Here is a 14300-nt window from a genome sequence, read left to right on the forward strand (position 1 = left end):
CAGCAGTTATTCTGTGCCGGTTGCCGTTTGATTTAAAAAAAAAAAAAAAAAAAGGTAGGTGGGAGAAGGGGAACAATAATCGATATCCCTCCTAACTTCACCAATATTCCCCCGACATCCCAGACCTCCCCTGACATCTACACACACCCACAGGAGGACAAGGGGCCAAACAGACGGGACATTGACAGACTGACAGAAAAGGTGGCAGTGAAAGACACAGACAGCAGGACAGGAGGCCAGGGGGAGAGATTGAAAGGAAAAAAAAAAAAAAAACCACAGTGGACAAGGAGACAGTCAGCAAAAAGACAGACAGACAGACAGTGGCCAAGGAGACAGTCAGCAAAAAAAGACAGACAGACATACAGTGACCAAGGAGACAGTCAGCAAAAAAAGACAGACAGACAGACAGTGGCCAAGGAGACAGTCAGCAAAAAAAGACAGACAGACAGACAGTGGCCAAGGAGACAGTCAGCAAAAAAAGACAGACAGACATACAGTGGCCAAGGAGACAGTCAGAAAAAAAAGACAGACAGACAGACAGTGGCCAAGGAGACAGTCAGCAAAAAGACAATACTCAGACTGGCAATGGGTCACGAGCGGAGTTCCGCAGGGGTCAGTGCTGGGACCTCTACTGTTCAATATATTTATAAACGATCTGGAGACGGGGACAAAATGTGAGGTTATCAAATTTGCTGATGACACCAAACTCTGCAGCAGGGTTAGAAACACGGAAGACTGTGAAGACCTGCAAAGGGACCTAACGAAACTGGAAGACTGGGCAAAAAAGTGGCAAATGAGTTTTAACGTACAGAAATGCAAGGTCATGCATGTAGGGAAAAAGAACCCGATGTTCAGCTACAAAATGGGGGGAACACTGCTAGGGGTGAGTAACCTTGAAAGGGACCTGGGGGTGATGGTAGACACATCACTGAAACCATCGGCGCAGTGTGCGACAGCCTCAAAGAAAGCAAACAGAATGCTGGGCATCATCAAAAAGGGTATCACAACCAGGACGAAAGAAGTCATCATGCCGCTATATCGCGCAATGGTGCGCCCGCACCTGGAGTACTGTGTGCAGTACTGGGCACCGTACCACAAGAAGGACATGGCAGTACTCGAGGGAGTGCAGAGGAGGGCGACTAAACTGATAAAAGGTATGGAAAATTTTACATACGCTGACAGGTTAAAAATGCTGGGTCTGTTCTCCCTGGAGAAGAGGAGACTTAGAGGGGACATGATAGAAACCTTCAAAATCCTTAAGGGCATAGAGAGAGTAAATAAGGACAGATTCTTCAAACTGTGGGGGGCCACAAACACTAGGGGTCACTCGAAGAAATTGAAAGGGGACAGGTTTAGAACAAATGCTAGGAAGTTCTTTTTTACCCAGAGGGTGGTGGACACATGGAACAAGCTTCCGGAGGAGGTGATAAGCCAGAACTCTGTACAGGGGTTCAAGAAAGGTTTGGATAGGTTCCTGGAGGATAAGGGGATAGAGGGGTACAGATAGAACTTGAGGTAGGTTGTAGAGGTGTTCAGAAACCACTTCACAGGTCGTGGACCTGATGGGCCGCCGCGGGTGCGGACCGCTGGGCGAGATGGACCTCTGGTCTGACCCAGTGGAGGCAACTTCTTATGTTCTTATGTTCTTATGTACAGTGACCAAGGAGACAGTCAGCAAAAAAAGACAGACAGACATACAGTGACCAAGGAGACAGTCAGCAAAAAAAAAAAAACAGACAGACAGACAGTGGCCAAGGAGACAGTCAGAAAAAAAAGACAGACAGACATACAGTGACCAAGGAGACAGTCAGCAAAAAAAGACAGACAGACAGACAGTGGCCAAGGAGACAGTCAGCAAAAAGACAGACAGACATACAGTGACCAAGGAGACAGTCAGCAAAAAAAAAAACAGACAGACAGACAGTGGCCAAGGAGACAGTCAGAAAAAAAAGACAGACAGACATACAGTGACCAAGGAGACAGTCAGCAAAAAAAGACAGACAGACAGTGGCCAAGGAGACAGTCAGCAAAAAGACAGACAGACATACAGTGACCAAGGAGACAGTCAGCAAAAAAAGACAGACAGACAGACAGTGGCCAAGGAGACAGTCAGCAAAAAAAGACAGACAGACATACAGTGACCAAGGAGACAGACAGCAAAAAAAAAAACCCCAAAAAAACCAGACAGACAGAAAGCGGCCAAGGAGAGAGAGAGAGAGAGAAAGAAAGAAAGACAGACACACACATCTATTCTAGCATCCGTTAATGTAACGGGCTTAAAGACTAGTTCTTATTATATCTCCTTAAATTCTCCTTATGCTGTCTTGTGGTTTAATGAGTGGATTCTTTTCATGATAGGACGCTGAAGAGGTGACATGCAGGCGTGCATGTGGATGGTGCACTAATGGCTTAGCAGAGCAATTGTTGAGGTCTGAGAGGAACCTTTAATGGTGATACATATGTTTGTGTTAGATGCAAACTAAAACTTACCCCTTTGGTTTTTGCTTGAAATAAAAAGGGCAAAAGGAAGATGAACGGGGGAAATTAAGAGGGGAAAAGAGAAGGTATAAGGAAAAGCAAACCTACATTCTGCTTAGTGAACTGGGATTTTAAACATCTCACAGACGACATATCGGGAACTGCTAGGGGTGTACTTACTGCTCGAGCTGGCCAGTTCCTTTGGACCAGGCGACATGGGTTGAAGAGCGCAGGACTGGCAAAGGCAGTCTCTCCCATTAAAAGTTACCCGATCTCCTGGTGGGAAGGGGCGTCTGGAAAGAAAAACAACAAGCATAGTTTCTCAAGGTCATTCTAGTAATATTGGGACATTATCTCTTCATTGTCTGTGGTGCAATCAATATCTTCAATAAACTCTTGCCAAAAAATGTCAGAAATGTGATCCTGGCATAGGCTGAGAACTGGCCAGCATTCAGAATGCAAGTGCATCTAATTTCAGAGGAGCTAAGGTTGGAACCATCCATCTTTCCTTCCTAGAACATCTTGGAACTGGAAGAGACAGAAGTCGGCGATTCCTCCCTGGACTTGGACACACCAACAGCACCTCCATCCTCCTACTGTATACAGCACGGGTTCCCAACAGGCCTGGTTTTAGGGTCACTAAAGGAAGTAACTCATCTGAGTTCTTGAATTAAATGTATTCAGATTTCTCGCCTGCATATTCACAGAATAACACCTAACTGGCAGTTATGAGGACTGGATATGAAAACCAGAGCTTTATGGTCTCCCCAAGATCTAGGTTACTAGTGGGCATGCAAAGAAGCTACTAAGAAATAAACTTAAAACAAATCAGAAAAAATATTTCTTTACTCGACGTGCAATTAAACTCTGGAATTCATTGATAGAGAATGTGGTAAAGGCAACCAGCTTAGCAGGGTTTAAAAAAGGCCTGGATAATTTCCTATAAGAGAAGTCTATAAACCATTGTTAAGATGGACTTGGGAAAATCCACTGCTTATTTCTAAGGTAAGCAGTATAAAATCTTTTTTACTCTTTTAGGATCTTACTAGGTACTTGTGACCTGGATTGGCCATGGTTAGAAGCAGGATACTGGGCTTGATGGTCCTTATATGGCAACAATTATGTTATATTCTTTTAAATTAACATTTCTAATCCAACAATAATAGTTTCCAGCCTTTGCTGTCTCTGGCTTCATGTTCAACCTCGGTATCCTAAGAACATAAGAATAGTCTTACTGGGTCAGACCAATGGTCCATCAAGCCCAGTTGCCCGTTCTCACGGTGGCCAATCCAGGTCCCTAGTACCTGGCCAAATCCAAGGTGTAGCAATATTCCAGAATCTCAAAGAGCAAAAAAAGATTCTAGAACCCCAAAGAGTATCAAGATTCCAGGTAGAGTCTCAAAGAAAAGCAACATTCCGGAACCCCAAAGAGTAGCAACATTCCATGCTACCGATCCAGGGCAAGCAGTGGCTTCCCCCATGTCTTTCTCAATAACAGACTATGGACTTTTTTTCTCATTCTCTCTCTCGTGTCTATCTATGTTTATATTTATTATTCAAACTTGATAAATTGCCTTATCTGGCAATCAAGTCAATTTGGATTACATTGCGATAAATCAAGCGCAATCAGAACGAAGAAAGGCATGCCAATAAAAATAACACAGAAGGCAATCACTCAGATAAAGACAGAAGGGCAGGGCATAACGGCTTTCCTACGTGTGCGGAGGCTAATGGACCAGAGCCGACAGCAAGTGCTGAACGCTTCGTCAAACTAAACATTTCAATCATGATCGTAAAATTAGGAAAGGACTGTTCAGACCAAATCTCCAAATTTATTTGGACTTGATCTACTGCCCAGTTAATGCTTCTGGGCAGTTTACAATTCAAATATAAAGACGAGAAAGAATAGTTGCAATCTTCGGTATATGGGAGGGGAAAGAATATTGGACGCCATATTAACAAAGGATAGGGTTTATTGGGATGTACGCTTCCTGGCATCTGGATCTAGCGGGAGGCGCCTTAGGCATTTGGGCCAATTAGAGCTTTAGGCCCCTCCCCAGTGCATCCCAGAATGCACCGGGAAGGAGAAAGTCCACCATTTTGGAGCGGCGAGCCTACCGGCCAGAGGGTGTATTCATCCCTCCAGCTGGACTTGCAAATTAAAAGATATGGGGGTCGTGGGAGGGGCTGGGGTGTGCCAGGGGGCTACTGGTTGGGAGGGATTGGATGATTTCCTGAAGGAAAAGGGGATAGAAGGGTATAGATAGGGATTACTATACAGGTCCTGGACCTGATGGGCCACCACGTGAGCAGACTGTAGGCACGTGGACCTCTGGTCTGACCCAGCAGAGGTACTTCTTATGTTCTTATGACAGGGGATCTACAGGTGGGGAGGGTACGTTCCAGTGGGGTGGTGGTGGGAGGGAGTGGGCATCTCTCCTACCATGGACACCTGCGGTGGGTTTAGGGATGGCGGTGGGAGGGTGTGGGCATCCCTCCTGAGGGTTCCCTGCCACGGCCACTCAGCTGATCAAGGCAGGGAGATTTCCTTGCCACGATTAGCTCAGTGGCCACGTCTATTTTAAATGTAGGCCGGCGTTTTGCTGGCCTACATTTCAGGCATCTATTGTGGCCCTAGGGAGACACCCAGGGCTGCTTAAGCTCACCCAAAGCCACTTCCAGGCAAAACCACGCCGACACCCTGCCTTGGGCAAGCTTAGGGAAAAACTGGAAACTCGCTGGACTATGTATATAGCCCTCGAGAGAGAGACTATCTCCCCGTTTTACTAATGTGCGCCAACCGATTAGCATGCGTTCACGTTTAGCATGCTCTAATCAGTTGGAGCACCTTAGTAAAAGAGGTCCTATGTTGTTTAACTTGCTTTTTTTAACAAACTATTCAAACCACCCTCACGTAGGCGGAATATACATTTTTTAAAATAAAGTCCGAAAGAAGCAAGACGACTTACTTGCAAACGGTGCAAGCAAAGCAGTTTGGATGGTAGGTTTTCCCCAGGGCTGTCACAACCTCTCCTTCTACAAATTCTCCGCAGCCGTTGCAGCGGGTCCCATACAGGCGCTGGTAATCCAGGGTGCAAAGGTAGTCCCCGTTTTTAATGAAGAAGCCTCCCTGGGCCAGGTCACAGCCGCAAACTGAAAAACACAAACAGCAAATCCCATTAGAATGAGGCAAGCGCAGTGGAAGAGGCGGATACAGATATAGTCTTAGTCCAGAAGGGATAGATCTATAACTCCTGAGTCCCAGGTCAAGGTCCAGGGAGGGCAAGGCCTGAAGAAGAGAAAAGGAGAAAACAGATACAGTGGAACCTTGCTTTACGAGCATAATTCGTTCCAGAAGCATACTCGTAAACCAAATTCCCCACAGGAAGTAAGGGAAACTCGCTTGATTGTTCTCTCCCCCCGCCCTCCCACTCCCGAGGCTACCGGTGCTGCTCCACCCCCCCCCCCCTCCCGAGAACCGGCATCACTCCCCTCCCCGCTCGTGATTGCCCCCCCTCCCTCCCCCGCAAACCGATATCCCCGCCCACCCAAACTGAAGCCTTACCCCCATCTGGCACCGGCACGCAGCCCACAAGACGTGCCGGTGCCGGTGAACAAAGATCCTTCCGGTTGCCTGGGCCTTGATCATCTGCGCATGCTCAAGGCCTTCTAGCTCTCGCTCTCTCCAAGATTCTCGGAGATCTCCGAGAAAGCGAGTACCAGAAGGCCTTGAGCATGCGCAGATGATCAAGGCCCAGGCAACAGGAAGGATCTTCGTTCACCGGCACGTCCTGTTGTCTGTGTGCCAGTGCCAGATGGGGTAAGGCTTCTGTTTGGGTGGGCAGGGGGTGCCATTTCCTGGGGGAGGCGTTCGCGAGAGGGGCGAGGAGTGATGCCGGTTCTCGGTGGGGGGGGGAGCGATGCTCGCAAATCGAGTCAACGCTCGGTTTGCGAGTCACGATTTGTGAAAATGTTTTGCTCGTCTTGCAAAACACCACGTTACTTGCAAACCGAGGTTTGACTGTACTAATAAAGAGGGTAGTTATCGAGCTGCATTAGGACGATGGCATATGGGCTCTTTGCACAGTTATTTCGGTTACCATGATGTATGTAGTAATAAGATGCAAAGTAGAGAATGACACGGGGACAGATTTTTCCCCGTCCCTGCGGGAACTCATTTCCCGTCCCCGTGAGTTCTGTCCCTGGCCCTATTCCTGCCCCATTCCTGTAAACTCTGCCTTAACCACACAAGCCTTGGACACTTATGATTTTAAAGTGTTTGAGGCTTGTGCAGATGAGGACAGAGCTTAGGCATTGGTGGAATGAGGCATTATGACATCACAATCTGAGCTCTAGAATGTTGCTACTTAGGATTATAAAGTGTTTGAGGCTTGTGCAGATGAGGACGGAGCTTAGGCATTGGTGGAATGAGGCATTATGACATCACAGTCTGAGCTCTAGAATGTTGCTACTTAGGATTTTAAAGTGTTTGAGGCTTGTGCAGATGAGGACGGAGCTTAGGCATTGGTGGAATGAGGCATTATGACATCACAGACTGAGCTCTAGAATGTTGCTACTTAGGATTTTAAAGTGTTTGAGGCTTGTGCAGATAAGGACAGAGCTTAGGCATTGGTGGAATGAGGCATTATGACATCACAGTCTGAGCTCTAGAATGTTGCTACTTAGGATTTTAAAGTGTTTGAGGCTTGTGCAGATGAGGACGGAGCTTAGGCATTGGTGGAATGAGGCATTATGACATCACCATCTGAGCTCTAGAATGTTGCTACTTAGGATTTGAAAGGGTTTGAGGCTTGTGCAGATGAGGACAGAGCTTAGGCATTGGTGGAATGAGGCATTATGACATCACCATCTGAGCTCTAGAATGTTGCTACTTAGGATTTGAAAGGGTTTGAGGCTTGTGCAGATGAGGACAGAGCTTAGGCATTGGTGGAATGAGGCATTATGACATCACAGTCTGAGCTCTAGAATGTTGCTACTTAGGATTTTAAAGTGTTTGAGGCTTGTGCAGATGAGGACGGAGTTTGCAGGAATGGGGCAGGGACAGGAAAAGAACTTCCAGGGACAGGACGGGAAAATGAGTCCCCGCAGGGACAGGGAAAATTTGTCCCCATGTCATTCTTCAACGCAAAGCATGGAAATGCATGCAAAACACCTCATTACTATGTGATTTCTATAACAAGCCTTGTAGTGAATGAACACTGTAAGTCGCATTATAGCTGGAAAAATAATCCTAGCCATAAACTGGGGTTATTTTACTGTACCGGGAGCATCGGGCACAGCCCGGGCCACATCTTAAAAGGGCTGTGCACAGCTTCCGAGAGGTGCCTCATCCCCAAACATATCTACCTCCAGAGTCGCCTCTCCAAAATCAAGCCCCCTTCTCCCACTGAAAGAACTTCCCCCAAGTATTGAAACCCCCTTCCAATAGGGCCCCAAGGCCTATTTTTTTTTTTTTTTTAATCCCTGGTCCCTAGTAGGTTTGAGCAGAAACAATCTCCTTGTCAGTGCCAGGTTCAAAATGGTGCCTGCGACCCCCAAGTGGTAGTCATGTGGTACAACCACTAGGAATCGTGTTTCCATATAAGGGTGAGGGGGCCTATTGTATGGGGTTTCAGTAGTTGAGGAGGGGGGTCTTCTGTTAAGGGGGAGACTTCCAGAGGCGGAAAGACTTGACTTAGGGGAGGCTTTAGGTTGGAGGCTCCTATTGGGAGGGCTTTCTTTGGAAGGGGGAACTCTGGAGGGGGGATGTTGGGGCACTTCATGGGTGCTATGCGCAGCCCCTTTAAGATGTGGCTTGAGAGCATCGGGCCATAGCTTTGCAGTCCAGCGCACCTGGGATGGTGGCATAACACTGTCTGTGAGGTGGACTATAAGCAGCATTAGGAATATATTCAGTTCAGTTTATTTGAAGTAAACATAGAAACATAGAAAAATGACGGCAGAAAAGGGCCATAGCCCATCAAGTCTGCCCACTCTAATGACCCACCCCCACAACTTTACTCCTCTAGAAATCCCTCATGTGTATCCCATTTACTTTTAAAATCTGGCACGCTGGTTGCCTGAATCACCTGCAGTGGAAGTTTGTTCCAATGATCAACCACCCTTTCGGTGAAGAAATACTTCCTGGTGTCGCCATGAAATTTCCCTCCTCTTGATTTTTAGCGGATGCCCTCTTGTGGCCGATGGTCCTCTAAGAAAGAAGATATCATCTTCCATCTCGATACGGCCTGTGATATATTTAAACGTCTCAATCATGTCTCCTCTCTCTACGTTCCTCGACTGAGTACAGCTGCAATTTATTCAGTCTTTCCTCATACGGGAGATCCCTGAGCCCCGAGACCATCCTGGTGGCCATTCTTTGAACCGACTCAACTCTCAGCACATCTTTTTAGTAATGTGGCCTCCAGAATTGAACACAATATTCCAGGTGAGGTCTCACCATGGATCTGTACAACAGCACGATGACTTCGGGCTTCCGGCTAACAAAGCTTCTGCGGCTTTTCTACCTGATTGACAGTTTTCATGTCTTCACTTTTTATCATTCCTAAATCCTGTTCTGCTACAGTCTTGGCTAAGGTCTCACCATTTAGTGTGTAAGTTCTACATGGATTTCTGCTGCCAAGGTACATGATCTTACATTTTTTTGCATTGAAGCTGAGCTGCCAAGTCGAGGACCAATGTTCCAGTAGAAGTAGGTTCCGCATCGTACTGTCGGGCAAAGTGCTTTTACCTACTATGTGGTTTACAATAAAAGCCTAAAAGACGGGGGGGGGAGTGAGAGACAAACAAAAATTACAAAAGACAAAAATGATACAAGACTAACAGAAACATTGGGGAAAACTAATACGCCCCCTCTTTTACTAAGGGCTCCTTTTACAGAGCCGCGCTAGGGCCTTAACGGGCGGAATAGCGTGCGCTAAATTGCCGCACACGCTAGCCACTACCACCTGCTTTCGAGCAGGCGGTAGATTTCCAGATAGCACACGACGCTAATCTGGTGCGTGCGTTAAAACCGCTAGCGCGGCTTTGTAAAAGGAGCCCTAAGGCGCGCTAGCCGATTTAGCGCAAGCTAAACGCTAACGCATCCATAGAATATAATGGACATGTTTGCATTTAGCGCGTGCTAAATCGGCTAGCGCCTTAGTAAAAGGACCCCAGCGTTTGATAACTATGTACGTATTTTGGGAAGCCGCTCAGGTATAAGCGGGTTAGAAATGTCATAAAAGGAGTCAGGAATCTACAGAAATGAGATATCGCAGGTTAGTGTCTCCTATAATAAATCAAGCGTGACTTTTACTGCACCTTGATATTCTCGCCCACCCCCACTCCAAAATGTCTTCTATAAATTCTTTCAGGTCAGATAAAGATTCTGAGGGCACAGAACATTTTTACCACAGGTACCCAGGATACCTACTATGCTGGACTAAAGTACATAAGAATAGCCTTACTGGGTCAGACCAAAGGTCCATCATGCCCAGTAGCCCGGTGGCCAATCCAGAACTCAAAGAGTAGCAACATTCCAGAATCCTAAAGAGTGACAAAAGATTTTAGAACCCAAAGAGTATCAAGATTCCGGAACCCCAAAGGGTAACAACATTCCAGAATCCCAAAGAGTAACATAAGATTTTAGAACCCCCAAAATATCAAGATTCCATGCAGAATCCAAAGAATAGCAAGATTCCGGAACCCCAAAGGGTAGCAACATTCCAGAATCCCAAAGAGTAGCAACATTCCAGAATCCCAAAGAGTGACAAAAGATTTTAGAACCCCAAAAATATCAAGATTCCAAGCAGAATCCAAAGAATAGCAAGATTCCGGAACCCCAAAGGGTAGCAATATTCCAGAATCCCAAAGGGTAGCAACATTCCAGAATCCCAAAGAGTAACATAAGATTTTAGAACCTAAAGAGTATCAAGATTCCAGGCAGAATCTCAAAGAATAGCAAGATTCCAGAACCCCAAAGGGTAGCAACATTCCAGAGCTGAGATTGTGATGTCATAATGCCTCATTCCACAGTGCCTCAGAGCCAACCTCATCAGTGATGTTACAATGGAGTAGCAACATTCCAGAATCCCAAAGAGTAACAAAAGATTCCGGAACCCCAAAGAGTATAAATAGTCCATGCTACCGATCCAGGGCAAGCAGTGGCTTCCCCCCTGTCTTTCTCAATAACAGTCTTATGACTTTATACTGCACAATCCGATACTCCTTTAGGTGTGTTAGAAAATTATCACATCTCAATAATGTGCAAAGATTTCCGTATTCAATGCCTGGAACTGAGTATTACTTCACATGGTGAGATGCAATATTTTTGTCTAACCTTTTTCTATCTAGCAGCAATACACTGCATGAAACTGTCCCAGACGTTATAAACAAATGATCCAGTCCTCTCTCCCCCTCCTTAAATTCTGGGAAACCTGCAGTATAACTATATTATTTCTGAGTACAGCCGTAGGGCTCTCTCTCTTCCTGGAAGAGAGTTTGTACCAGTAAAGCTCTGACCTGTACGCAATTAGATATATCACCAGCTACTTAATTCCATTAGGACGCTGTGATACAAACGCTACGCCGGCAGTGAAAAATGTGCAACAGCCTGGACAGAATTTTATCTCTTCCTTCCCGTCGCCCGTGGCGGCAAAAAGCAACAATAAATATGCGTAAGCCAAGATAAGGCGCCTACCTTGGACATCCTTCCGGAACAAAGCTGAAAGGCAATTCTCAACCAGAGATGGACAGGATGTTACTGACTAAACCAGATCACCAGGACCCCCAGAGGGGCAAGGACCATGCCCCATGCTTCTGGGCAGGAGAAGTGTTCCCAGGACATCTGGTTTCAGGATTCAGTCCTGCCAAGGAAGTTGTGTATAACCTTGGGCAAGGTACTCTGTACGTAATTTCTTCAAAAGTGTAAGCAGAGCAGTCAAGTTACCCATTTCCAGGGGAGAGACTCTTGGCCCATCCTAGTTTTGAACTTATATCGCAAAGCAGTGTGGGATTTGTAGTTCCTGATCCTACCCACTGAAATCAGTGCTCCTTGTCCCATAATGCACCAGGAGGTGTCAGAATTCCAGAACAAAATCTCCCCCCAAGAACTAGGTAACCTGGCAGCTCTGCGTAAGCATTCCAATCATACCGAGGTTGGTCCTTCTTGCCTTGGGATGCTTTTTCAATCTCTAGAACAGGGGTGGGCAACTCCGATGCTCGAGGGCCGGAATCCAGTCGGGTTTTCAGGATTTCCCCAATGAATATTACATTACATTACTGATTTCTATTCCGCCTCAACCTTGCAGTTCTGGGTGGATTACAAAAGAGACATCTGGACATTTCCAGGATGATTACAAAGAGACTTCTGGACTTTTCCAGAAGAGATAAAAGAAAAAGAACATTTCCAGAGGAGTTACAAGAAGCATTGAAAGCAGTGCATGCAAATAGATCTCATGCATGTTCATTGGGGAAATCCTGAAAACCCAACTGGATTCCGGCCCTCGAGGACCGGAGTTGCCCAACCCTGCTCTACAAGCTACACAGCACATCTGTTCCCCACATAGCTTCCAGGATTCATTAAGCTTAAGACTGTGAAAACTTTTATTTCATCAAGTGGTCCAAAATGTCTCCATACAATCAGACTGTGAACTAGAGAATGACATGGGGAAAAAAAATCTGTCCCCGTCACTGCCCCGTTACAGGACCACCGTCTCCTTCACCGCCCTGTCCCCTTCACCACTCCGTCCCCACCGTCCCCTTCACCACTCCGTCCCCGCCGTCCCCTTCACCACCTGCCATTTTTGGGCATAATCAGTCGCTAAACCAGTTAGCGACGATCGTTAGACAATTGGTGACTTCTGTGCATCTAGGCCCCACTTGGCAAATATGATCGGTTGCTAAACCAATGAGTGTTATGCTTCTTGTTAGCTTGATTCATTTGGACGTAAGAGATTGATATTGCAGTGTTTTGGCTTTTTTGTGTACCATTATATGAAGTGTCATTCTCCAAACAACAGAATATATCGACAGTTTGACTCCTGAGGAAGGCACTAAGGCAGTGGTTCCCAACCCTGTCCTGGAGGACCATCAGGCCAATCAGGTTTTCAGGCTAGCCCTAATGAATATGCATGGGGCAGATTTGCATGCCTGTCACTTCCATTATATGCAAATCTCTCTCATGCATATTTATTAGGGTTAGCTTGATAACCCAATTGGCCCGGTGGTCCTCCAGGACAGGGTTGGGAACCACTGCACTAAGGCACCGAAACACAGGCCGTGTTGAGTCTGATGTTTGTTTTAGTACAATAAGGTCCCAGTTGAAGCATCTCTTTCATCTCTACATTTGTGGATCGAGGGTGATATTTCGTAGAGGCGTTTCTCCTCTTTTTTTAAATTTAGAACACAGCTGTTCACTTAATTTTTAATTAGGGCAGAATTGAACATGTAACGCCTTACCTTCACGAATTACACTGGCATCTAGTGGAAGAGCGGGTTATTTTTACATTCAGTTGATAGATAGAGTGTGAGCTCACCGGGACAAAAAGGAGAAAATGCTTGAGTAGCTGAAGGTAATAAATAATAAGTACTGTATGGTTTGCTACCGAATTATCAAATGGATCATTTCAATTTCCTTTACAAGTGGATCGATTTTCCATTCCGTCAAAAATGACAAAGACTAGGGGACACTCGATGATGTTACAGGGAAATACTCTTAAAACCAATAGGAGGAAATGTTTTTTCACTCAGAGAATAGTTACGCTCTGGAACGTGTTGGCAGAGGATGTGATAAGAGCGGATAGCGTAGCTGGTTTTAAGAAAGGTTTGGACAAGTTCCTGGAGGAAAAGTCCATAGTCTGTTATTGAGAAAGACACGGGGGAAGCCACTGCTTGCCCTGGATCAGTAGCATGGAATATTGCTACTCCTTGGGTTTTGGCCAGGTACTAGTGACCTGGATTGGCCAGGTGAGAACAGGCTGCTGGGCTGATCCAGTAAGGCTAGTCTTATGTTCACAGTGTAATTTGCTCTTTTTTACATTTCCTTCACCAAAAGGTTGTGTTTACAGGACAAATCATGAGCAATTACTTTCTTATCAGGCCGCTAGCAGTGAATCTGAGTTCCGCCCATTAATACTTATCTCTGTTTTGTATTTTCGTTTTAGAAAGCTACTGACGACTTTATTTGCTTCAAAAATTTCTTGTGAAGTAATGATGGCCAGTTGATATGTTTTGTTATATTGATTATGATTTTGTAGCTCACTGTGGTTGTGCGGTGTTTCATATTTTGTCATCCGCACAGAACCTGAAGGTTTTGTGAAATAAAAATAAAGTGTTGTTATATTATATCAGCGCCTGACTTCAGGCATAGAAAACCCTGGCATACATTGAGGACGCCTAAATATTAGGATGCTTTAGGTGACGCTAAGCATGATTCTATAATGGGCACCTAAGTTTTAAAGAACTGGTGTTGATATTGACACCTAACTTTAAGCAGGCTTTATAGAATCAAGGCCCAAGTGTCTCCATGGTAACAGCACATTGATTACCACATTCTAATGGGCAGTTTTATGCAGAACCCGTATAGGTTATTTGGAGCATGCCCCCAATGGTTGCCAAATTTAATCTGCAGCTACCTTGAGGTAAAAGTCCCTCATTAAGCTGCAGTATCTGTAAATTGTACCGCAGCTTAATGAAAGGGCCCCCCCCTAGGCGCTGTGAGCAACACAGTGGAAGGATCCCCTAGCGCCCGTTAATGAGGAGTGGCAAACAAAAATATGGTGGATTATAAGGTTGAGAGGTTTTCAGCGCTGGTGAACAGA

At 45.8% G+C, this 14300-nt stretch overlaps 1 protein-coding gene across 20 annotated transcripts in view; it reads right to left on the reverse strand.

The window, feature by feature from the left end:
- Nucleotides 1–14300, reverse strand: part of ABLIM1 (actin binding LIM protein 1) — a 445444-nt gene that overhangs the window by 259092 nt on the left and 172052 nt on the right. For all 20 annotated transcript variants that reach the window (XM_033940562.1, XM_033940555.1, XM_033940566.1 and 17 more), the window contains 2 exons: nucleotides 5448–5631; nucleotides 2659–2771 (listed from right to left, as the gene is read on the reverse strand). In XM_033940562.1, the coding sequence (XP_033796453.1) occupies nucleotides 2659–2771; nucleotides 5448–5631 (297 nt within the window). The remainder of the gene's footprint in view (nucleotides 1–2658; nucleotides 2772–5447; nucleotides 5632–14300) is intronic.

The sequence above is a fragment of the Geotrypetes seraphini genome, chromosome 4 (genome assembly GCF_902459505.1).
Source record: "Geotrypetes seraphini chromosome 4, aGeoSer1.1, whole genome shotgun sequence".
In the NCBI taxonomy this organism is placed as follows: domain Eukaryota; kingdom Metazoa; phylum Chordata; class Amphibia; order Gymnophiona; family Dermophiidae; genus Geotrypetes; species Geotrypetes seraphini.